At 42.4% G+C, this 25,406-nt stretch overlaps 4 protein-coding genes across 6 annotated transcripts; 2 read left to right on the top strand and 2 right to left on the bottom strand.

Annotated features, from left to right (window-relative positions):
- The first annotated feature begins 296 nt into the window (after nucleotides 1–296).
- nanp (N-acetylneuraminic acid phosphatase) lies at nucleotides 297–2,225 on the top strand. Its single transcript, XM_034608962.1, has 2 exons — nucleotides 297–436; nucleotides 1,461–2,225. Exons 1-2 carry the CDS (start codon nucleotides 350–352, stop codon nucleotides 2,100–2,102), a joined length of 729 nt encoding a protein of 242 aa, XP_034464853.1. The 5' UTR covers nucleotides 297–349; the 3' UTR covers nucleotides 2,103–2,225.
- Nucleotides 2,226–2,235: 10 nt separating this feature from the next.
- Nucleotides 2,236–9,812, bottom strand: polr1b (RNA polymerase I subunit B). The gene is made up of 15 exons (XM_034608961.1): nucleotides 9,502–9,812; nucleotides 8,563–8,730; nucleotides 8,234–8,380; nucleotides 8,004–8,136; nucleotides 7,757–7,893; nucleotides 6,852–7,075; nucleotides 6,566–6,737; nucleotides 5,871–6,042; nucleotides 5,502–5,783; nucleotides 4,742–4,875; nucleotides 4,489–4,659; nucleotides 4,242–4,398; nucleotides 3,927–4,123; nucleotides 3,560–3,810; nucleotides 2,236–3,420 (listed from the first exon to the last, which is right to left on the bottom strand). Exons 1-15 carry the CDS (start codon nucleotides 9,676–9,678, stop codon nucleotides 2,538–2,540), a joined length of 3,405 nt encoding a protein of 1,134 aa, XP_034464852.1. The 5' UTR covers nucleotides 9,679–9,812; the 3' UTR covers nucleotides 2,236–2,537.
- An 851-nt stretch (nucleotides 9,813–10,663) lies between these two features.
- ttl (tubulin tyrosine ligase) lies at nucleotides 10,664–17,974 on the bottom strand. Its single transcript, XM_034608524.1, has 7 exons — nucleotides 17,206–17,974; nucleotides 16,904–16,982; nucleotides 16,561–16,793; nucleotides 16,211–16,346; nucleotides 15,840–16,109; nucleotides 14,086–14,229; nucleotides 10,664–13,339 (listed from the first exon to the last, which is right to left on the bottom strand). The coding sequence occupies exons 1-7, from the start codon at nucleotides 17,402–17,404 to the stop codon at nucleotides 13,141–13,143; spliced, it is 1,260 nt and encodes a 419-aa protein (XP_034464415.1). The 5' UTR covers nucleotides 17,405–17,974; the 3' UTR covers nucleotides 10,664–13,140.
- Nucleotides 17,975–18,512: 538 nt separating this feature from the next.
- fignl1 (fidgetin-like 1) lies at nucleotides 18,513–22,618 on the top strand. Of its 3 annotated transcripts, XM_034608521.1 has the most exons (3): nucleotides 18,635–18,846; nucleotides 20,062–22,036; nucleotides 22,323–22,618. In XM_034608521.1, the coding sequence occupies exon 2, from the start codon at nucleotides 20,079–20,081 to the stop codon at nucleotides 22,020–22,022; it is 1,944 nt and encodes a 647-aa protein (XP_034464412.1). In that variant the 5' UTR covers nucleotides 18,635–18,846; nucleotides 20,062–20,078; the 3' UTR covers nucleotides 22,023–22,036; nucleotides 22,323–22,618. The 3 variants fall into 3 exon arrangements, with proteins under 3 accessions (XP_034464414.1, XP_034464412.1, XP_034464413.1); XM_034608523.1 differs by lacking the exons at nucleotides 18,635–18,846; nucleotides 22,323–22,618 and adding an exon at nucleotides 18,513–18,608 and having other exon boundaries at nucleotides 20,062–22,175; XM_034608522.1 differs by lacking the exon at nucleotides 22,323–22,618 and having other exon boundaries at nucleotides 18,674–18,746; nucleotides 20,062–22,175.
- The last annotated feature ends 2,788 nt before the right edge of the window (nucleotides 22,619–25,406 follow it).

Raw genomic sequence — 25,406 nt, 5'->3', positions numbered from 1 at the left:
CAGAACTGGATTCAGTTAAACCTTCTAAATGAAATGATTTACAAACTTCCCTCAAACTACAGGCTTTTTTTCCCCTTGGACATTTAAAATCTGTAATATGTGATGTTTTTATGAATCTTGTGAGATGCAACTGCCTGAATAGATAAAGATAAAAAAAATAATATTTAAAGTCTATGGCCTCATGTCATACTCGCAAAAAAGAAAAGAAATCACTCTAATTTTATTAACTGGCGCCCTCCAGAGGACAAAACCTGCAAGCGCTGAGCATTTAGCAGAACTACAGATCCCAGCATGCACTTCAGTCCGCGGTGCTTCCTCATCGAACCCAGCGGTGTGGTGACCTGCAGCCATGGACAGGGAGGTGAAGGCTTTAATATTTGACCTGGACAACACGCTGATAGAAACCAGCAGGGCCGGTGCACTGGCGATACGAAAGGTGATTAACATTCCTCATGTAGTGTTAGTGAGTCGGCGGCCATGTTTGTGACGTGGAGTCGAGAGAGGGACTCAGCTGCTGATTCATTAGACTTCAGTTCACCGGATAACACAGATCAACGGTGTCATTTCATTTTGCTCCCACTGAAATAAGCTTCTCTTGGTTTTGGAAATGTTGCGTCACTGTTGTAATCGAGAAGAAAGAAGAAGAGAGAAACTGGATATATTCAGCTTCATTTTGAAGGAGGTGACACTGACACCTCTCCTGTGGCCTTAGCTTATACACTGTGCATATTTTATGTATGTCTTCATGGCAGACATTTTGATTTGTGACAGCAGGATAAACTGATGATAATTAGTTCTTCATCCTATTTAACTGGACGATTTATTTATTGTTCACGTTTAAATAGGATTCAGGTGAAAGGGATCTATTGGCAGAAGTTGAATATAAAATAATCCTAGGGATGTTTTAATTGGTGTGTTTCATCTAAATCGTATGAATTGTTTTCTTTACCTGAGAGTGAGCCATTTATATTTAAAAACATATTTACATCAGGAGAGGGTCCTCTCTACGGAGGCAGCCATGTTTTTTTTTTACAGTAGCCCAGACTGGACAAGTTTAAAGACTGATGGATGCTCTTGAGTGAAGGTTGTGGTTTTAACGTCTTCTCTATGAGCAGAAAATGACAAACAGCAAAACATTTGACAAATCTGAGGTAGATCACTTGTTATATCTTCTTACTGTGCTTACACAATGCAAAAGCAATATATCGATGTGCATTGAACCTTTATTATACTTCTTTTAATTATAAATATATTGCAATAATTTATATTGTGTTATTGCCCAGCACTAACACAATCCAAAATATTTGCCTCATTTAAAAAAATGTTTTTATTTACACATATTAAAAAGTTGCCAATTTCCCACATCCATCAAAATAAGTGTCCGTCATATTTCCTACACAACCCCAGGCTGTGGTTTATTACTCAGTTAGATATGAAGGTATCTGTTGTGTGATTTACAGACCAGTGAACTTCTGAAGACGACACTGGGCCTCGATGACGACACCATCAGCAGCATTTGTGACAAGTTCAAGCAGAAGCTTTTCCGTGAGTGTTTTGAGCCTGCAGCAGGACGATCCATAGATGATGTACGAGAGGGTCACTGGGAGGAGAGCCTCCAGGAGACAGTGGGCAGTATTCTCACGCCCTCTCTCGCAGCTCAGTGCTACTCTCTGTGGAAAAACAGACGGCTGGAAGTTCTCAGTCTGTCCCCTCAAATCTGCGACCTCCTGAAACAACTGCGCAGCAGATACAAGCTGCTGCTGCTGACCAACGGGGTAGCTCAGACCCAGAGAGAGAAAGTGGAGGCAGTCAAATGTGAGGAGTTCTTCGATGCCATTGTGATTGGGGGGGAACATGCAGAGCAGAAACCATTCCTCTCCATCTTCACACTGTGTTTCAACATGCTGGGGGTGGAGGCCCGGGACTGTGTTATGGTTGGAGACTCTCTGGACACAGATATTCAGGGGGGCTTTAATGCTGGAGTACGGGCCACAGTTTGGATCAGTAGTGCTGGAGGTGCAGTGCCAGAGGGCTCAGTGAAACCAGACTACACTGTCCCCACTGTGTTAGACCTGCCACATGTACTGGAACAGCTGAATTAAGAGTCAAATGGTGACTGGAACCATGTGACATCATCAAGTGGGATCTCGTGAAAATGTTTAAAGATGAATGTCATGATCTGGACATCTCTCAGCTTTAATTTATTTTAGGCAATCTATTGATGTTTACATTTTTTAAAAAACTTTTATTTGTATACACCTCAACAGAATGTGTCATTCACTCCATCACATGCTGGTCATTTCTCCAAAGTTTCTGCTAATAAAACACTGGACAAAGCAGTTGAATGTCTCGGGTATTTGGCTGCTCTTTATACACACATCATGTCTATGCAGTATATTTGATCTGAAGCATGGTTCATTCAAGCAGCTTTACTGAGACACATTTTAACAAAACAAAAGCAGATTCATAAAACAAATTTCTTCTGATTTGTACTTTGTCATATTTAAGGCAGGTATCTACTCATTCTCCTGTAAAATTTACTTTACATCTAATTTTACTTTGATGTTCATCGCTGCGAGCTCGGCTACAAAGTAGCGGAAGACGTAAGGAACAGACACCGAGTCAATAGAGTCACTTTTGCCACACAGGGTGCACACAGTCTTACGGTGGCGCATGGACGACCAGTAGGGAGGCGGTTTCTCTAACAGAGGGGAGATGAGGCTGCCACAGTCAATGCACACCTGAGCTACTGATCGGTCCGAGCAGTTGAAGAGCCGATCCTGAAGCAGGAAGGACGAGCCGTGCGCCAGCAGGGCGTCTCGCTCCATCTCTCCAAAACGAATGCCTCCCTGGATGTTCCTCCCTCCCACCGGCTGGTTGGTCACCTTGTCTCGCGCTCCCGTGGTCCTCACTTGAAATTTGTCAGAGACCATGTGACGCAACCGCTGGTAGTAGACAACCCCGATGAAGATGTCGGCCTCAAGCTCCAGACCGCTCAGGCCACTGTAGAGCCGCTCTGTGCCGTAATAGTTGTAACCTCCAGCCCGGAGCATTTTACCGAAGTACTCTAGAGCAGAGTTCTCCTCAGAGAAGGTGAAGGGTGTGGCGTCGTGGCTCAGCCCGTGCAGGGAGCCGGACTTGCCGGCCATGCTCTCGATGAGCATCCCGATGGTCATACGGGAGGGGAAGCCGTGGGGGTTGAAAAGGATGTCGGGAGTCATGCCGCTCTCTGTGAAGGGCATGTCCTCAGTCGGCCACAGGCGGCTCAGGATGCCTTTCTGACCGTGGCGACTGGCAAACTTGTCACCGATGGTGGGGTTTCGTGGCACTCGTATGGTGATGCAAACTCGTTTGAAATAGCCTGAGCCGTTGTCGTTGCTGCAGATCTTTATATTGTCGACTACAGAGGATTCTTGGCTCCTAGAAATAAAGAGAGAAGAAACACAATACTTGTTGTAATTTGAAAAGTTTAACAATTTATTTTCTTGAATATGAAAGTAAAAACATTTAATGTCTTGAAAGGGGCATAATTTAGTGAGCTGATGAAAAAAAGACTCACTTGTAGTAGTTGATGGAGGTGGCACCCGTGTTGAGGTTGATGTAGCTGTAGTAGGGGTCTCCATATTTAAGTGTTGATCCAATGTGAGGTAGTCCATCAGCGTCCAGTTTTCCATCCACCTTAGGATCACCTGGCTTGGTCCCAAACACCACGCCGTCCTCTCCCCTCACCTTGTCTGCCAGATCCACCAGCTCAGTCTTGTAAATGCTTCCATGGGCGAAGCCTCTCTCCCACGAGGACTTGTTCAAAATCTAAGAGGAGTGTGATAAATGTGGATTTTACAAAAATAATAATCATGAGTACATTATGTAGTGTCTTGGTTCATAATTCTGTTTGAGCAAAAAATGATAGTAACTATTTTTCTGACCATAGCATCTTCCATGTCATAGCCTGTGTAGGATATGACGGCCACAATGGCGTTTGTGCCGCTGGGGTAGTTGTCCAGGTTGTAGTGGTCGTACATGTAGGGCCTGACCAGCGGGCTTTGTGGGGTCTGGAGCCGGTACAACTTGTTATCTGAGCGGTCCGTGAACGAGTGCAGGGGAAAACCCATAGTCTGCTTACCTACACAGAGAACATGTTTAATCTCTGACAAACACGATGAAAGAACTGGAATATGAATCTACTCAACCGGTTCACCAGTGTAGGTGTGTGCAGGCTCTAGCTGTGGTCTCAGACTTACCCATTTGACACTGGTACATGTTCCTAGGACTCTGGTTGTGATCTGAGTAGGGGATGAAGTTGGCCACCACGCTCAGCATACTGTGAGGGAACAGTTCCTGGTGTGTGGTCACACCGGGCTCGATCTCCCCCTCAAAGATGCCCACATTGGTATAAAGCTGCAGCAAGGTAGAAAAAAAAAAAGCATTTCAGTTGTGTTCTGGTTAGAACCACCATAATATATTTTTTAAATCTTGGTTTACACATACTTGTTCAAAGGTGCCAATTAACTCTTCTTTTCCATGAGCTAAATTGCGTACGGGCCGCACCATACGACAGGGCGTTGTGAAGAGGAACAGGCCTGGGTACAAGCTGGCCTTGCCTGTTTTGGGAACCAGGACGATCTCAGTCCAGGGAGGGATCTTGTTTGTTCTCAGTACCTGAAGGTATTTCATATAAATGTCACTTTTCTGCACATACAACATGTGCAGTACAGCTCTTTTTAATATTTCACTATCATACCTTGAACCTACGTAGCGAGTCAACCACAACTGGAGCTAATTCAGTCTCCAACCAGCCGACAACGGCCCCGTCAAGCACCACAGGGTAGCAGTCTGAAAAGGGTTGACCAGGAGATCCATCCACGGGACAAACACCTTACCAGAGACAGAAGATTTAATTATATGAAATTCAGTTTAATGACGTGCTTTAAAACTTTTGTCAAAAAAAGGGACAAAGCGGTGAATTTGGACCTTAAAGTTTAAGCCAAGTCACACAACACGACTTTGAGCCTGATTTGCCAGTCGCTGACAAGTTTTTCAGGTTGCAGACAAAAGTCCCCCTATTGTCGCTTGATCTGCAGTCGCTAAGTGTGAACTCTTAAAAGAGATGATTATAGAGTCTCGCCGACGTGTCGGATTTTCAATCTGCTCGAAATGTAGTCGGAATCAGTGACAACTCCAGCCAATCAAAGCGCAGGATGAGGTGTAGTGGTGAGGTGCCCCTGATTTTTAACACACGACATGTCTGTAATCAGGGAAATAACCATGAGTGTGTGGGACAGTATATCACAGACTGTTAATGTCTGTCAGGTTCCATTCAAGCTCTGTTAGTTTTTCGCCAGTCAGTCATGTAGTATGAACTCACAATGTCTGCAAGATTCCTGATCACATGACAGCGAGTCAAGTAGTGTGAACTATGCAGTAATCCAGCAACTTTGAAAATCATTTCCTGGGAACTCGGCTTTAACTGAACAGAATAGTAATCTGAAGAAAGAACTCACCGAGGGAACATAGCAGAGCAGGCAGGGATGTGGTGGACGAGGTTGGTGCCACGATCTCACAGCTGGCTGTCATGTGATTCATGAGGCCACAAGGCTCTCCGTCCGGGGTGTGGACGGGACACAGGAAGCCCCAGGACTCAGGCAGCAGCTTACGAACAGAGGTGGTCCTCATCTTGGCGAACGCTGCTCCTCTGTGCACGCAGCGGAAGTGGGACAGGTAGCGGATGAAGTTGAGCTTGTCGGCTACGACACACAGACCTGTGTTCTGCAGCATGCCGAGACCTGGGGTCAGAGGAGAGAGCGATATGCATTTAATACATGAGCTCTGCTTTTGTACCGTAACACGTATTCATACTCATGTGGCCGCACCTGTCTTGGAGTTGAGGTTCCCAGTAGCCAGCAGAAATTCAAAAGGTTTGGTTACGTCACTGCCCATGTTGAAAAGCTTTATCATGTTTTCAGCGTTCCATCCTCCACTCAGTCTGCTGCCTCTCTTGTCAAAGGCCAGCTTCACAGACACCAGCCAGGCAGCCACTCTCTCCTGTGAAGATATCTTAGGGGTTAAATCACTTACAGCTGATCAGTGCAGATGCTCACTTAACGTTTCCTCTATCCAGCATTTCCCACAGAAGTAATTTATTCTATGGCGGCAATGGGGATGCACGCACGCACACACACACACAAAGGTCACTCTCACACCAGAAACATTCCAAGTTAAAATAAGTTTTCACGTGAGAGAGACAACTGCATTCCATGATAGAACTGCAGCTGGAACTATGAGGTCTGACTGTCTGCATGGAAGGGAAAAACATATTTGAGCAACACGCAGCAAATAGCGCTGCATCCACCCAGTTAGAGATCTCTTATGTTATAATGAAAAGTATAAAAAATGTTGGTTTCTTATGAAACTGTGGCGGGACGTATGTCTGGCTGCAACAGTCTTAATAATTAATGGGAAACACTTTTACCAAATCTTACTGCAGCTCCAACTGTTCAGTATCAGAAGCTAAAAAAAAGGACAACAGTTGCTCAGAACCAGTTTGAATGACTTAAAACAAACTTGCCTTAAGGAACATGAGGTAGAGCTGACCAGGAGTGAGCACTTCCTGACACATGATGCTGTCGGGGTTCTCCTCCATGCACTCCTGCTTGGCAAATGTGAAAAGCTTCCTCGTCATCAGACAGAGCAGGTAGAACTTCTCCACATCGGACTTCAGGTGGATACAGATGCACTCCCTGATCAAAACAGAACACAACTCATTTTACTAAATGTACCATAAAATACCACACTTGTGCATTGTGAGGTTTTAAGTAACAAAAATGTCTCATTCATCTTTGATAAAAACTTACTCCATCAGGTAGTTGGCACACTGCTCGTTTGTGTACCACTCAGGAAGGTTCATCTTAACCCTGAAGCGCTCTCCGAGGTAACTGAGCACCTTGCTGTGGGTGGTGCAGCCCTCCTCCATGACGATACGCAGCATCTCGGATGCACAGCTCTTGTAGAAGGAATTGTCCTCGCGGCCCTTGATCAGCTCCTGGTAGATCTGGAAGTCTGTGAAGTCCACCAAGGCCTAGAGGACACAACAGAGCAAGTTTGCTTGATCAACAAATCATACAACACAAAAAGAGGTTATACTTATTATATTTTTGAACTCTTCTGTGATGTGGACTCTTAACATCTCTTTTCACTCCAAATTTAATGCTGCAGACTGCTTCATTTTTTAAAATACTGTAACGACTGTGGTCATTTTTCTGATGTAAATTTGTGTTGTCTGTACGTGTGCTTGTGTGTATGTATATACATGTATGTAAATAATGTGTGAAGGTGCAAGGACATGGTTGGTGGTCCGGTTCCCCGCTCAAAGGTGATTAGCTGCCAAGCAGAGACATAAGAAACCAAGATGGCTCACTCCTACCAACCAGCCACACAAAAACTATTGTTAAACATGGAATTTATAACGTTGTTGAATAGTAGGGGTGGACTGTCACTTCTGTTGATTGTTTTCTGCTGTTTCACTTAGTTATTAAGTCAAGCTGTTGTTTGTTTTCGTTATTTTCTGTTAAGTTAGCAGCAACTTTCCAGCTAGTGTGGTTAGTTTGTCCGCCTGAAGTCGGAGTGATTATATTTTTTTTGCTTTTCCAATTTAATCTGTTTCCTTGTAAAATAAATGGCCTTTGTTGTCAATATTTGAACCATCAGTTCAAAGCAGGATTTCAACATTTTTCAAAAAGACATTCTCCCTGATTAGTACCTTGAGTGCAAAGCCTAGTGGGAGGAAGAAGAGCTCTTTTTGGTAGACGAAGTTCAGCATCACAGTCCCATTTTCCAGATAATGAAGGTTCATGTTGATGGCTGTGTGCTCTTCCTTCACACAATGTATAGATATACCTGTGACAAGAAAAAAAGAGAATGGCACCCATTTTAAAGGATATAGATTTCTGTGAATACACACCCACTGTCACTGAGTTTCTGCACATTATCTGAGGGGTTACACTTACCATACTGAGTGTAGCCCTGGCCCCTGCTCTTCCACTTAGGTCTTGACATGGCAATTGGATAGTTCCTCCTCGGCATGATCAGCATTCGGATCACCTTCTCGATTCCATTCACGATGAAATAACCTCCCATTTCCTGTCAATATGTAAAGGGAGATTACACTTGTTCACGAACATGGATTCATATAATGGGCACGTGTTTATATTTCAAATATTAGAGACGTGTCTCTTACCTCTGATTCTTCATGGTGTTCAACTAGCTCTTTCGGAGACATAGCATGGAGGTTGCACAGCTTGGACTTCACCATGATTGGCACCTGACCCAGGGACTGTTTGATGATGCCTTTGGGAACTCCATTGACCGACCAGCTGACGTCAGCCTGAGGGTGAATAACAGGCACCGTTAGTCTCTCACATGTAGATTGGATCTGTCAATGACTGCTCCCTGTCTGTGAACTTTTAATGCATCATTTAGCATGATGCATTAAAAGTCAGGTAATAGGTGAAGTGAAAATGTACACAGTTAAAAATAAATCATGATGAGACTATATATGAATCTTACCACCAGCTTTCCTTTGTACGAGCATCTCCTGCCCCTGCACTCTGCAGGAAACACCCTCATGTCCCTGCAGACGTTCCCTTTGGCAACCACCGGGTTGTTGATGGAGGCCTCGACGAACGAAAGGCTGATCCTGTCATTTTTTACAGCGAACTCCAGGGGAGGGATGGCCTGAAGAACACACGTCACATCACAAAACAATGAGTAAACGTCCACAACACAAACACTGACAGAAACTCACAGAGAACAAAAAAATGACACATTGGTTCCTGTTGAATCAATAACAGTGGTTCTCTGGTGATAGCATAGACACCTTGCAGAGTATTGAAGCTGGTAACCTTCACATAGACGACGCACTCAACCAGGTTTATGGTGGGTTTTGCGTTGCTGTGCAGCTTTATATTACAAAGTCTGCACAAGTTTCAGCATTTTGAGAACAGATGAGCTACGAACAGTGTGTTTTAAGTGATTGGTTTTCCAACACAAATAGGAAAACACTGATTTCGAGACATACTCAAAACAAACGTTAGCAAACATGGTTAAAACTTAATGAACTAATTTACGTTAACAGCTAAAGACTATCTGTTAACTTTTGTATAATCTGATTTGGTGCAGTTTCATTTCAAATGTACAAACTGTATTTTATAAATAATTTAATTAGGCATCATTTAATTTCCGCTTAACAGCTGAATATTAACTTTATTTTATATATAATTTCGTTGTGCATTATTTCATTTATAGTAAACAGCTAGAGACTAACTTTATTTTATATATAAATTAGTTAGACAGCATTTCATTTATAGTAAACAGCTAGAGTTATTATTTTAGAGACCTTATTTTACAAATATTTTTACTACGTGAAATTTGATTTAAAGATGACAGCTAAGGCTCATTTTCCACATACAGTAATATCTAAGTGTAATAAGTGAGAGCAGCGCGGACCTGTACGACCCGGATCAGTCCGCTGGTGACAGCCTGGTCGAAAGACTCGATTTGGGCTTTCGTCAGGTCCTGAACCGCCTCATGTTGAGTCTCCTTCAGGACACCGAATCCGCCCTGGGTCAGGTTCTTCAGACTCGGGCCTGTGGGTAAATTACTCCACTTTGTAGAAAAGTCCATGCTCCACACTCCCACACACACACACGGACGCTTGTTTACCACATGTGCAGTGACACAGGAAGTACATCCCTCAAGACCGGAAAAACTTCTCCTTCGCGTTCAGGTTTTGCGGCATGTCGTTTCTTTGTTGTTGACTTACTGCCACCTTGTGGTGATAGTGTTTTATTTACTATCCAGTTCTCAAGGAAGTTTTTTTGTAGTATAAATAAATAAATATATATAAACATGCACATAATTATCTTGTTTTTAGAGACACACCTGACACAACTTATGTTGAAATGTGTTGTTTCCTTCCAAACCAAAGGCCTTACCATTAGGCATTATATTTTGCCAGTGTACAGTTAATGAAGAGTCAAGCTGTACCAGGACAATTTATACTAAATCTGAAACACTATCATCAAGTATCAAACATTTATAATTGTGTGATTTGAATTAAAGGTGTCACTGGAGGACACTGTGTAACATCTTAATTTCTTACCAGGAGACAGCTGAGAAGATGGATACCCACCTTCATCTCTGTCTACTACAGATGTTTCTTTACTCAAGTCAAGTCAGAAAGATGACAGTAGTTTGATGATAGTATTTTTTTTTATTGTAGCAGTATTGTTTCTGATAAAGACAAATGTTCATGCAAGATTCTGAATAAAACATTACTGAACAGAAGCACAGCACACACGTCCCCCTGAATATGAGACTTGCTTTACGATCCCATTGGCCAGTCGATGTGATGACGTTCAGATTAAAGTAAGTACAAAACATTTTACAACTGGAATTTGATCTTTGGTAAAGATGAGGAAAAAAAAACGAAACATGAGAAAATTTGTCAGATGTGCAAAGAAACTCTGACGACAAAGAAATGACATCATTGAATCCAAAAAAGGTTGAATAATGAACAAAGCAAATTCACTTCAGTACAAACAAATGAAGGTGCATTCAATGTTGGAGGTTCATTGCGTTCTTTTTTTTTTTTTTATGAATATGCAATATTCCCTCTAAGGCACCCGTCCCTTTGATGGAAAGACATTTCCCAACAAATTTTATTTAAATAATACTGATAGTTTGCTTTTAGATTTCCAAAATCCGCTATCAAACCCTTGTAACTTAATAAACAACATAATCATGCCCTACAAACCAATTTTTGACTTACATTATCATCTTTCCAAACATCATTTCAGCTACAGCAGAACTCAGAAACTGATTCACCAAACTCTGTTCTTAGTTTCTGGGATTCATTTTACAACAAAGTTGTATTATGTCAGTGTAGCCCGCCCAAGACAATCCCATTTTTCTGACCTACAAACCACTCACATATCCTTCATTCTTCAGAGTTATCTAGTAAACACAAATACAAGGAGATTAAAAACATGAATAAATGCTGTGACGGTGTCCCTTAACTTATGTTACTCAAATAGTGTGGGAAACAAAGCCTCACACGTCTGAACTGAGGTTAAAACAGAGGAGCAGCAGGGTTTCTAACATTATGAGAGAACTATTAACATGTTCTGTATCTAAAATGAGCTCCCTGCAAACACAACAAAAATCAACCACCCAGCATGCAGCTGTCACAGATTCTGAATGGAAACACATTCCTATCCTCTGGAGACCAGGAAGAAAAAACTACTTAAGTATTAGGGAGTAAAGAAACTTTTCCATCTCATGTCTCAGTGAAAATAAAAGAACTCAAACACTTTTATGACCCCATGAAATGAAAATCAACATAAAAATTAAATTTAAACAAAAATTAACATAAAAATTAAATCAAATTAACCAAATTGTTGGGTTTCCATTTGGTCTCCATCAGCTCCCTTATAAACAAATGTTTACTTGTTTTATTTCATGGGGTCTTACACTAATTCTAATAATCAACAACAAACGTTGGACAATCTATTCTACTTCCATTTCAACAATTAAAAAGAACATAATCCACACAGTTATTAACAACACTTTACATTTACACTCTTATCTGTTCCGAAGTAGAACACAGATATAAGGGCAGCTCTTTACAAACTGGGGGCGAACGGTTCGGTTTATTAGGATGCGTTCTACTACATGCGTTCACACGAACATGCTCTCTTCAAATGACAAATCAAAGTGTCTTCAGCTTAACTAATCACTGACTGCCCCACTTAAAGAATGGCTCTGGTTTCGGAAATAAATTTCCCATAAATTTTCTGAATTGACGTTTCAGAGAATCCATATAAAAAATTAAAAAAAGAGTTTAAAGTCTGGAGCCAGGCCGACCAGCAACAAGATGAATCATGATCATAAAACATTTGATTCAGAGCAGAACAAATATTGGGAAAAAAAGCAAAGGTCTGTGTACATAATTATTTTAAGAGCAAAGGGAACTACAAATCCCATAAACCATTGCAAATGATCCCTTTCCAACGCGTTTGTTCTTCAATTCAACCTTATGTTGATATAGTATTGCAATATATTGTAGTTTGTGTCTTGTGTGTACGTCTACAGTGTTTCAGATAGTATATAGTGTAGTAACATTGTGTAGTAATGATACGATTGTACAGACGTGATTTCTGAAAATGAATGGGAGCGTCACTTCCGGAACAACACTGTTGAGCTCTATTAAGGGAGTCGTTTTCATAGAGAGGTCAGAGGTCAGGGAGCTTGCTGTAAACTTGGGCGTTTGAGCAAAAGGACGATCTCCCTGATCACTAATGCCACCATCCTGCCCTCAGTGTAAATACGCTGTAGTGTCCACATTGTGAAGTCAGAGGACTGATGTCAAACCTTGACACGTTGACTGGTTCGCTCATCAGACTTATTTGGTTAGTATATTAGCTACTATTATATAAGGGAGTCATAGGTTTGCTTAGAGCGGTCCCTGTGGCTTGTTAGCATTCCGCAGATCAAAAAATAGATTCAAATTAAAACGATTAAAACAAATAAAAAATAAGTGTCTGATGAGAAAATAACAAGTTCACCAAGATCTTATCAAGCAATCTGTTTTATGCTTACTCATGTGGACGGATCATGACTGCATTGACTGCAACAGTGCAAATGCTTATAGAACAAGTACAAGTCACGGTAACAGAGCAAGCTAACTGGCAGTCTTTTTAAGGGAGCATGGTTGGAAATGTAAGGCACTAGTCTCACTTGGCAGCATCTCTACATCCCTCAGAGCTCCATTCATCTTCCCAGGGAGAAAACTGGCGGCGGTGGGACTGAGATGGAAGGGCATCTCGTCCGCACTCAGAAACTCCCACACGTTCATCAGCATCCGCACGTTTATGATATGCATAACGAGGAGCGCAGAGATTAATTCTGCAGTTCAGTGATTTCCATGAAAAGAGAGACTCCCTCTTAACCTCGCCTGACTTGCCTGGGGAATTGGGGAGTGGGAGGTTTGAATAAAGGCCCTGCTCGCTGGCGTGTGCTACATCTCTTCTATGGGCGAGGACCTAGCATGAGGAAGTTTCTAGTTTGGAGGAGACAAGTGTGAGCTTACAGTCGAGTGAAAGGGCCGACGTGAAGAGGGGCTCTCAGTTTGGGAGAGGAACAGGAGTTGGTGGTGAACATGGAGGATGGAGAGGAGGAATAAGGAGAGGTGGAGGCAGAGGGGGAGTCACTGCTGCTGTTCAGGGTGAAGACACTGGAAATGGCCACATCCACAATACCTTGACATAGCTCTGAATATAGTTTCCTGCAGGAGGAAAGAATAGGAGAAGTGAAAATATGTTCACTTGTGAGACTGATTTAATGAATTTGAGTTAAATCAATGTTATACTTTGAAACAATGAAAACCTTTTCAGAACTGGTATTTACATCTATCCTCATCACAACAGCCACGTGTCTGACCTGCTGCACATTCACAATGAATCACACTTATTTTTACTCTTCAGTTCCCATATGTTAATTTGTTTGTGGCCACTGATCACCACATAATATCGTAAAATATTTAATCTAGTCCCTGCTACGCTGCTTTCTCTGTCTCTCTCTCGTTCATATCGCTTGCGCCAACACGACTCTGCAACAGACACATCTGTAAAATTATGCATGTTTTCATTTGCATTTAGAGAAGGGAAGTGAGATCTGATCACAAGTTCCAGGAGGCCCCGGCAGGATGTGTTTTAATGCCAGGTATGAACAGACAAACATAACTCTGTCCCCCTTGTGATTGGATCTCTCAGGACAGATGTTAATACCAGGTCTGAACAGGGGAAAGAAAGCAGAGAATGTTGCATCTAATATTCAAAGCTTGGTTTTCCCCATATTGTAAATAGAAGGCAAAACTGTCCTGGAGGAACAGAAGAGGCAGAATACACTAAATTAACTAGAACTATACTATTTCTAAATGGAGAAAAACTGTGTATATCACAAACAAATTGACTGAGATGCAGAGAAAGAAAGAATATGTTCAGCATGAATGATCAGCTGAATGTTACTGACTGTGCACAGGCTGGAGCTCCGTTGATCTCAATGAGCCACACTTTGAAGCTCTCGTCCACCATGAAATCGAATCCAAAGAGCTGGAAGCTCTGGTAGGACAGGTGCTTGGTGCTGATCGACGGCTCAATACACGAAAGACAGTTCCTGTGAGACGAGACGACAGAATCATGTCCAACTAAACATATTTCATATCAACATTTCAGGCATCAACGAATCACAGACCTTGACTGTTTGAAAGGAAATGTCCAATAAGGCTACCCAGCATGCACTGTTGCAGAGGAATTATCTTTGCTAACATCATTATCTCTGTTATTGCGCTCCTACTGTTGTTATTGTAATCTGCACTATGTTCTACAGTTTTCCACTATTGTTCACGTTTCCACACTGATACACGATGAATTAATACGAGTGATTACATTGCAGGTGATGCTGTGTTCACAATTGTAGAGATTATCATCCTTCACAATGATCTGATGACACGACGCAACTCTGATGAATATTCTTCCACCAATGACTCATATGTAAAAAAAAAAAAAAAAACTCTCTTTGCTCCATTTATATTTTCAAAATACTATCTTAACAGAATACATGTACTTGTCGTGTCATTGCCATTAGGTGCATTGTTAAATACTGCATGTGGACTTAAACCAGGACAACAGCAAGTTAAACCTCTGCAGTGACCTCTGCAGTGATTTGTAAGGAACACAGCAACAGCAAGTGCACTTTAAACTGCAGCTTCTCAGGAAAAATCAGTGGATTCTAAGAACAGCAGCATCTAGAGATTTAGTAGCTCAGATGTTTATAAAACACATGTCGGATACAGAGAGATTTATTCCCACTTATAATACAGTTAAAACGACTAAGAGTCTGCAGCCATGGTAACGGCTCTTAGAGTTTGCAGTTAAGCAAGATGCTAACATGTTCACAATGATAAAGCCAGCAGCCTATGTTGATGCTTATGTTTATCAGGTAAAAGTCACAAAGTACAGCTGAGGAATGACATTAGTTTTGCAGGTAATACGTCATAAACCAAGCGAATGGGGCAAAATGAAATTTTAAGTCAATTAAGTCATTAGAATTAATCCAGTAGGGACATTTAGCTACAAATGTCAACCTCATAGTGGTACCAAGTAAAATATTATATATATATATATATTTATTTATTTATTATAGATATTCATTGCATTCCCACTTATCGTGTTGTACCAAAGATTTCAGTCTGGACCAAAACGATGGACTGATGGACATACTGATATTACCATCACTAGAGTCATGCAGCTAACATGTTTTAATATACCTGTACTTGCCTAAAGGTGAATTTTAAGGTAAAGCATCCGTCAAACTAATCACTATTGATATTTATATCTTGGCCACATCTCCCCAGAAAAAGAAAATATAATCTCAAGGGACTTTCCTAGTTTAATTAAGGTTAAATAAATAATGGAAACAAAGTCAACAATCCTACAACAAAAAAGTTGTCTCATGTCATTGCTTCTGTTGCACTCAGGTAACAGGACTAAATATAATCCACTAATAGAGTAACTTAGTTAACCAAATTACAGTCAACTAGGACAGATTTGACTGACAAGTTTCAGTAGTAGATTTTGAAGATGTCTCCAGCCACAACAGATAGGCTGGTTTGTGTGTTTGGGATGGGACTAAACACAACTGTCACTTAAAAGAAACAATACATTTCAGCTTTCAATGTGATATGTGATTGCCAAGGTTTTCACAGCAAAACTTGAGGGACCTACTTTATGATCTGCTTGATCTGAGGTAATATGCTCGTCTCCAGGGCGACGTTGTGAGTGTTCAGCATGTACACCCTGAACTCGTCAAAGAACATCTCGTTCCCCTCCTCATACCGGCCGTAGTTCTGGGAGTGCTCCTTCTGGATGCAGTGGTTGGTCAGGTGGCTGGTCATGTCCTGGAGGTCAGAGTCGTTGTAGGGCTCTGAGGAAGTCCGCAGCACACCCTCCCGGTACAAATAGATGTTATACTGATGGTCCACTAGCACCCAGCTCCTGACAAAATCACACAACACAAACCAAACGAGCTTCACTTTACAAGGTTCGGACCAAATAACACAATCTGTGTGGGTTTGTGTTAAACACTACACACTCACCTTATGTCAAATTTCCGATGTCCCGGCTCCAGAAGTAAAGGATTCTCCAGGTACTTCTGAATGACATGAACCTGACCCTGATTATCGATGTATTCCAGCAGCTGATTAGCATCATGAGATATCAAAATACCAGCCCCTGTTGGAATGAGTATGAATAAGTTATGCCATCTACCACATCATAAGTTTGAAACTGTACATAATATGTGCAGTATATCACATAAAAGAGGGTTAATCGAGGAGAAAGTGTTGCCTTTAGGAGTTCAGAAAGATTATATTAATCTAAAATATAATCTAAGAAGACACTTAAGGTAAAGTGTCTGACATAAAGGCTCATTTGTAACAGATTTTACCTTTAGCTCCAGCAGAAGACTTTGCTATCCACGCTGTACCCTCCCCACTATCTTTTTTAGAGTGATAAGAGGCCAAGAAAACCTCCCGCTCATCTGTTTTAGGATTGTTCTTCAGATGGCTAATGCCATTTGTGGCTGGAGCCACCGGGGTCTTGAGGTTAGTGGGATAGATGATGTAGGATTCTGGGAACCAGTTACAGGAGTCGGACAGCTCCGGGCTGGTCTTTATCAGCCTGGCGGCAGAGAAGGGAGATGGTCAGCTAATGTAATCCCCTTTAAATGATTTACTCATAAGTGCATTAGTAATATGAATGATGGAGAGACAAAAAAACAAGGTACACACTTGACCAAGGACGCCTTTCTGCAAAGCTTGTCTGCTCCTCTGTAGTAGTTGACCAGCTGCACCAGTCCTGGTTCATGACCTGTAAAAGCCAAGTGGGGCCATTTTAACATTCATTTCAGAGAAGTCACATGTGAACACCACTGCGCATCTCAACAAAAGACGATCTTTGCACAGGATGTTGTTGTAATGAGCATCCTTGCACCGTCACAGCAGCCGTGGACATTCAATAACACACCACGCACACACACACACACACTTCTGTCTGCTGCTAACATATGACAATTGCAAAATGACATGATTACCTAGACGTCCGAAGGGAAGTCTGTTCCGTTCACCCAGCATCAAGTTGAATCTGGGGTTGTCTCTTTTCAGCCTCTTCCATTGTCCAGTTGAGAGCAGGATTTTGGAAACTTCAGCATAAACAGTGCTGTTGTCGTCACGGGTGACAAAGGTGTACACGGGGGAATTCATGACGCCACTCTGACTGCGAGGTTTTATCATTTACACAGAGAAAGCGTGACCGAGCGAATGGCCGAGCTGTCCGGCTAGTCGAGAGGCTGCCTGGTGAGCACTGCAGCGCAGAGCCTGGTCAGGGTTATCTCTTCTCTCCGGGCCATGATGAGGAGGAGGATGAGTCAGTCAGATCCAGTCCACACATCCTGGTTAACTCACAACTCAGCAGTTTGAGGCGAACACGTATTCGCATTAGCAGCGTGAGAGGGAGAGCAGCGTCATGGTGGTCAGCAGACACGGTTTCTCCAGTGCTACCTCCAGACAAGGGTGTGACTGATGCTGCTGTGACCGGCTCCTGGGGCTGGTCCCGTCTGGGTTCATCTATACCCTGTCTCCGCTCGAGGCTCGGCTAACGGGCTGCGACCACTGTGCACAGCTAACAAAAAGACTTCCGGGATCCCTCCTCAAAGGCCAATGAGGAAAGATAATCAACGTTAACGCAAATGTAAACAAACGCGATATTTAACTACATAACATCACAAACGCAGTGTAATTTCCTCCGGCGGCGCGTGCTTCATTCTCTGAAGCTTAGCGGCCGCTGTCATCCACTGTCGACGGCACAAACATGAAGCTGCTTATGGTTATTGTAGTTTATACTGGTACACTGACGCGACGAGTAGCTGTTAATCAGCTGTTTCTTACTTTGGGGGAAAGTAAATAACACAACTTTGAATACAATTCATGTTCCAGTGTAATTATTTCAAAATAATTTACATTACAGTTTCGTTTTCTTCCTAATTTCAAACAATTTTGTACTACATTTCCCATAATGCAACGTGAGGGGGCGACCTTAGTCGCTTCATTTGTGTAGCGCGTTGTGACCACAAGATGGCGGAGTAGACCTCACTACAAATAAGCAGCGAGGACCCGAGTGGTTTGGAAACTACAACAGAGAGAAATAGTTTTAAACTCAACACAGGATCTTTTTTAGCTTCGGTAAGAATCTCACTTGTTGTATAAGTAAATATTAACAATGGGAAGTTTTACGTGGACAATAAAGCGGTATAATAACACATTAACTGACAGGGGCGGGTCTCTGGGCGAACCTGGAGGATAAATGGAGCACTCCCTTGTTGTTACACGACATGGGTCCCCTTCCGCTATTCTGGATTAAGTTGTTTAATGTTGTTCTTTGTTTGCCTCATATTTAATCTCGAGTTGGTGGTTGTTCCTTAAGTAGAGAGACAGACATGTTGGTTGTTCTTTCAGTACAGAGGCAGACATGTTGGTTATTGGTGAGAGAGACTCGTTAAGTTTGAGAACAACGAATTGGGACGGGACAGGAAGTCGTACTGCTGAGGAAGAAACAGGAGGCGGGAACTGCTAAACTGTATGGCTGCCGTGTTAACGTAATAAGAGTTGTGTTCGTAGCGTAGTGTCAATTTATTCCTCTTTTTAACATCGGGGAAGTTAAGAAGATATCATCCATAGTAAGTGACGTCCCTCCTCCTCGGTCCTGTTTGCGCTGTGAGGCATTAAACAGATGGAAGTGGGACCTGTGTATCACAACATGTGACAGTGTTAGATTGATCCCACAGTATAACTAATGATAGTCTGTCGTTGAAGGACACTGCTCCAACTTTGCTTGTGAACGTAGGCCTTGTGCAGCTGCTCATCATCACATCATCTCATTCATACACACCAGTGCTGTGCAGTTCTAAATCTGCCTGTTTTGAATGGGCTGTTCTCTTGTCCTGTGTTTAAAGAACTGCAGCTACTTCAGGATTATCCCTTGTCATTAGTGAGTCCTCCTCAAACAGTTCTACAATACACTGTCACTTTTTAGTGTTTGTGTAATGGAAGTTGTGTGCAGAGCTTTTTACTAACAGTCTATGGTGCGGAGTGAAGTTAGAAAACGTTGCGTTCATCCCACCTGGTTTATCTGCAGAGAAGATTTCACAGCCAATATTTTTCATAAAATTGAACTGAATTTGCTTCGTTACTCTTCTCTTTTAAACGAGTTTGAATGATGAATCTTCAGTACCAAATTCACAACTTTCTAAAATAAAAGCCCTGTAATTGAGCTCAAAATAAAACATTGCAGCAACAAAACGAACCTTGTGCTTTTACTTTGTAGACAAATTCTTACAGGGAAAGGGATTCTATGAACATTGTTGTCATGACAGTGATCAGCAACTGTGAACGTCTGTCGGTCTGATTGGGTAAAATAAAGATAATCAAATTATTAGAATGATCTTGCATCGAGTTTGACTCATTTGCTGACTGCTGTGGTTTATGTAAGGATGTTGAAGAAGACCTGTTCAACTTGGTCCAAAGACTGAAGGCACACTGCCCCGCCCCCACTGACTGCGACAAAATGCTGGTGGCCTGTTCTTAATATTGAATGGACAGCATGTCTAAATCACACAAAACTGGGCACTGCCCTTCGTCGGGACATTAACAATAGACGTACCAAGTGTGAAGCTGATAAGATGAACTGTTCGTGAGATATGCGCTCAAAATACAGACCGACAGACGTTTGTGGAATTAGTAGGTAGTTTCAGATTAATAGTTATCCAGTTTTCTAAGAATGTAATATTTTAAGGTGGAACTTTTGTGTGCGTGTGGGTCAAGGGTGATTGTGTGCCTGGGCTTTTACTAAGGTCATGCATTTTTAATAACTCTTGTCCCCTCTCCTTCCCCAGGTTGGAGCAGGCCAGGCATGAGTGGCGCACACCTGGACGAATGGCAGAGGAGGTCCTTTGACATTTCATCTGGCAACTGTACACCTGAACAGACGGCCGATGCCTACCGGGCCCACATCCTCTCCATTCAGTATGCATGGGCAAGCTCCCAGCTCTCACAGGCCGGCATGGCCAGCCTGCTCAGGACCTACTCCGAGCGCTATGCTGCGGTGCTGGACTCGGATGACCCCCACACGGGGCTCAACAACTACGCAGAGAGCGCACTGCATCTGGCCCGCAGTCAGAGGAACCACAGCGACAAATGGGAGTCGTCCCTGACCATGGAGAGTGTGCTGGAGCTGCCCTGCGTGCAAAAGATGATACAGGCACAGACAGGGGGAGGAGGAGGAGGCTCCCTTGTGGAACCAGCAGATGTTAACATATCTGTGGGACCAGAGAGCAGAGGCAGCTCTCTGTCAGCTCCCTTTACTGCAGTCAGGTCAGACGCTGCATTATTGAAACCTATAGGACCACCACAGCCTAAAACAGAGGTTAACAGTGGCAATAATCCTGCGAATATTCATGCAGAGGGGCCAAGAGGCTCTGAGGGAATCTCAGCTAATCCAAACTCATTCTCTCGACCTTCAGCTCGACCACAATCTGTGTTTAGTTCTTCTTCAGTTCTTCCACAGGGAAACCCTGGCCCTGCAGGTGGCACACAAAACTACCAGTCCCCCTTCTTCTCTACCTCAAATCCATCTAAGCGGAAGAATTTTTACAACCCAGATGGAGGGGATGTTGGCAGGGGCTCACATGGAGGTCAAGCAGCCACTGATCTGCGACCTGGAGGCAACTTCAAAACAGCTCGCGAGCAGTTTATCGTTGACAAACAGAAGAAAAATTCCCATCAGCCCCAGAGAGGCCAGGCCCCTGGGATGGCAGCAGCTGTGAAAAAATCTCTGGGCGCTAACAGGCCTCGAGGTACATTTTCTAAATTTGTGTCACCCATTCCACGACCGGAGGAGGAGGAAGGGGGGGAAAGCCGTAACTCCAATACGGAGCCTCAGATCGTGGATGAGCGTCTGAAAAACTTTGAGCCAAAGATAGTCGAGCTGATCATGAGTGAGATCATGGACCATGGGCCTCCTGTGTCCTGGGATGACATCGCAGGTCTGGAGTTTGCCAAGACCACCATAAAGGAGATAGTGGTTTGGCCCATGATGCGACCTGACATCTTTACTGGCCTCAGGGGTCCGCCCAAAGGCATCCTGTTGTTCGGGCCCCCAGGAACAGGAAAAACTCTGATAGGAAAATGTATTGCATGTCAATCAGGTGCCACATTCTTCAGCATCAGTGCCTCATCACTCACATCCAAGTGGGTTGGTGAAGGAGAAAAAATGGTGCGGGCCTTGTTTGCCATCGCCCGCTGTCACCAGCCTGCTGTCATTTTTATTGATGAAATTGACTCGCTGCTGTCCCAGCGAACAGACGGGGAACACGACTCATCACGCAGGATAAAGACAGAGTTCTTGGTTCAGCTGGATGGAGCAGCCACAGCAGCGGAGGACCGCATCCTAGTGGTGGGCGCCACCAATCGGCCTCAGGAGATAGATGAGGCGGCCCGGCGGCGCCTGGCAAAGAGGTTATACATCCCCCTGCCCGAAGCAGCCGCCCGGTGGCAGATCGTGACCAACCTCATGGCCCAGGAGAGGAACCAGCTGATAGAGCCGGAGCTGAGCAGCGTGGTGACAGGTACTGAGGGCTACTCCGGGGCTGACATGACTCAGCTGTGTCGAGAGGCAGCGCTGGGGCCCATCCGAAGCATCCAGCTCAGCGACATCGCCACCATCACCGCAGACCAAGTGCGACCAATCCTCTACTGTGATTTCCAGGAGGCTCTGAAGACGGTTCGACCCAGTGTCTCATCAAAGGATTTGGAGCTGTATGAAGAGTGGAACAAGACTTTTGGATGTGGCCGTTAAAACATTGACCCCTCATCCTGATTGTCCTCTACCTCTGTTAAAGTTCTGAATGTTGTTTTGAACTGGGACGAGAGAAAGTTTCAGCTCTGGAAAATATTAAAGCAGTTGAAAAAAATGTTATGCTGTTTATGTAAACAACATGAAGGGTGTGGACTACAAGCGCACCTTCATGGACATAGTTTTCTAAATCCAGATATTTGAGTTCAGTTAATCTCTTTACATCCAGTCTGATTTCTTGTGTGATCCATGAACATTTACTACTTGCATTCAGCCTGCTGTAACTGGAAAGAAGAATATAACCACAATTTGCTGTAGAGTGATGAAGCATAATTCATGAAAATGTCTGAAACTTGTTCTTATGCACATTCTTTGCTCTGAACTTCGATGTAAGCATTACGCACCATGTTGTTTACATAAGCTGTTCTAAAAGAGACAGGGATCTCTGTTTATACCGTTGTTAGCATCCTTTTTCTAATAATAAGGTTGAACATTCAGCAGTTGGTATATATTCCAAGAGACATGTTCACCAATATCACTTATGTTAAGACTTCACTTTTGTCTTATTCTGTTCAGTTTCAATAAATTACGTTTTCAAATTTCTTGTTTTTTCTTAAATAAAATAGAGTAAGATTTCACAGAGTAAAGTTTGTTCTGTCTCAGAGTGTAAGTAGAGCCTGACTGATATATCGGTTGATATGAGCTTTTCACAGGCACATTGGTATCTGTGTTTGCTGATATCCGCTGATATGAAAACTTATTTTACAGAATAAACTATGCAGAAAATATGTGTATTTTTGTTTATATTGTTTATTTTTTATTTAGTTATCTATAATGAAATTTATGTTTAAACTATCAATATCAGTATTGGCATCATCCCCTAATCCCCAATATCAGTATTGGTATCATCCAAATCCAGTCCAAATCAGTCTCTTCCCACTTCATCCTCCTCCCTCTGAATCCACAGAGGGCAGTGTGGCCACAGTTTTATTTGCACATTTTGCCTCAGGTCTCATTGCGCTGAAAGGTCCCCTGAGGCTGGGTGTGCTAATCCTGTCAATGGAAGTTGGGCAACACACAGAGTGTATCCTGGGTGTCATGTTTACAGAAACCTGTAATGCCCTGCCTCCCTTCCTGTTAGAGATAAGACAGCAGTGGACTCAACAGGAAAATCTGTTACTGCAACACTTCCCATGTATGAGAAATCGTGTGACTTCCATTATTTTAGTACCTATTCTGATCCACAGGGTTTATGGTGCAGAAGCAGACATGAGGATCTGTCCAGGTCAGTTTGGAACTATCTCCGCAGAAACTTATTATCCTGTGGTCAAGTGAAAGTTCTTGGTTCTTGATCTTTTTAACAATGTTCATGGTTCCCCTCCCCCCTCACTGGTCATACTTACTTTACTGATGAAGAGGACCATTATAGATTGTGCAAACATGAAATGAAATTCTCATGTAAATTTTATGAAAGTAATGTTTAAAAATCTGGAAGACCATGAAAAAAGACTTTCATTTATTTTTCATCTTTTTGTCAAGTCCCTAATAAATAATTCAGATGTGTGTGGTTGGCCTCTGTATTGAAACTTTGTTGAATTAGCCAGCAGTGAAAGCAGCCCCCCTCCCCCTCCTTTCTACCCCCTGTGGACGTCTCCGAACGTGGGGACTCATCACAGCTGGACTGGGACATATGCACAGAATTCCTCTGGTGCTGGCGGGATCCATAGAGTCCACAGAGTATGGGCTGAAGACTGAGCCATATGGTGGAAGCTTGTAGCACAATTTGACTGTGGCTGTGCAGCAGTGGATACATCTGGGGCTGTGTGGTGGCAAACGCACACACTTTACACAGCGCATTCATAGAAAACAGACAAATAGATGTTTGCTGCCTGTGTTCTTGTTATTTACATCTGAAACACTCACATTTGAAAACGAATATGAGACTTTGAGTATTTAATTTACCCGGAGACGATTTATTAGATGTGATTCACGTTGCTTTGGATATTTTGAGTTGATCAGTTAAACACAGTGGTGGATTAATCACTCAGAATAAATATATATAAATCAATAATATCTATGAATCATTATAACTATCTATAAAAATATATATCATTATGATTTTGTAAAGTCTTGAACTTAGTGCCCTGAATATGTTGTGATTTGGTGCCATACGAATAGAATTTAATTACATTGAATGTAAAAACACTCAACTACAAACAGCATTTCTGTTGTATTTTAATTTTAACTTATACGTTTTTAACAAAAATAAGTTACATTTACATAATGGCATTTCACGAAATCAGACCCTGTTTTTTTACTTTAATATCAATAAACATTCAATACATTTCCATTCTGTAATAACGTCTTTTAGGATTTGGATTCAAATGGCCTTCATGTGCATGATGGAACAATGCAGCATGAAATCCTGTTGCTTTTGTATTTCATTAGGGAAATTACACGTTGTGTTCAACATGTGATTAGATTGTGTTTGTAATTTATACTGACTGACTTATTACAACAACATGAGACTTTTGTGTGAATGGATTCATCAGCTGCTGCTTTAAACTTCACCAAACAAACTGTAACGGAAATCCTAAGAACTGCAGCTTCAAAGTAGGGAATCAAACACACTTATTTTTCTGGAAATGATCCCTTTGAGGGTTATACTATTTTCTATTATATTATCAGGGTTTGACTTGGCTGGTCAAGGTAGGGCTAATTCTATATAATCCACGGTACAGTTATCCGTATATGTGAGGGTCACAAGGTAAATATGAGATCATTGATGAGTAATACAAAAGGTAAAACAAATTCTGCTACACAAGTTTTTTTAATTAAATTGTATTTATTTTCTTTAAAAAAACAACAACTGTGGCACAGAAGGTGGAGCAGGTCGTCCACTAACCAGAAGGTCGGAGGGTCAGTCCCTGGTTCCTCTATTCCACTTGCCGAAATACTGACCCCCAATCTGACCCTGTCATCAGTGCCGACAGTGTGTGAGTAATGTGTGAAAAAGAAAGTGCTGCACATAGACTCACTGTATGATTGTGTGTGAATAGATTAATAGGTAAACTGTACTCTAAAGAGTTTTAAGTGGTTATCAATAAAAACACAATATACTGTAAATACAGACCATTATTTACATCTTTAGGCCTTTATTTTCATTTGTATCCACATACATCTGAAACATGAGGATGGACAGTAAGCTAACTACATACTGTCAATAGAAGCAATCAAATTTATTATTTAATTTACCACCTTTATCAGGAAAGCTGAGCCCATGTTGAGAAAACACTGGTACAGAGACCATATTCGTAAAGTGGATGTTAAATATTCTGTCATGGCCATTAAAGTAAAAAAGAGTGGTCAACATCTTGTTGGATCCTG

This window comes from Hippoglossus hippoglossus, chromosome 15 (genome assembly GCF_009819705.1).
Source record: "Hippoglossus hippoglossus isolate fHipHip1 chromosome 15, fHipHip1.pri, whole genome shotgun sequence".
NCBI lineage: Eukaryota > Metazoa > Chordata > Actinopteri > Pleuronectiformes > Pleuronectidae > Hippoglossus > Hippoglossus hippoglossus.
Note: the sequence above shows the minus strand (reverse complement) of the source record. Positions and strands in the feature narration are given on the sequence as shown.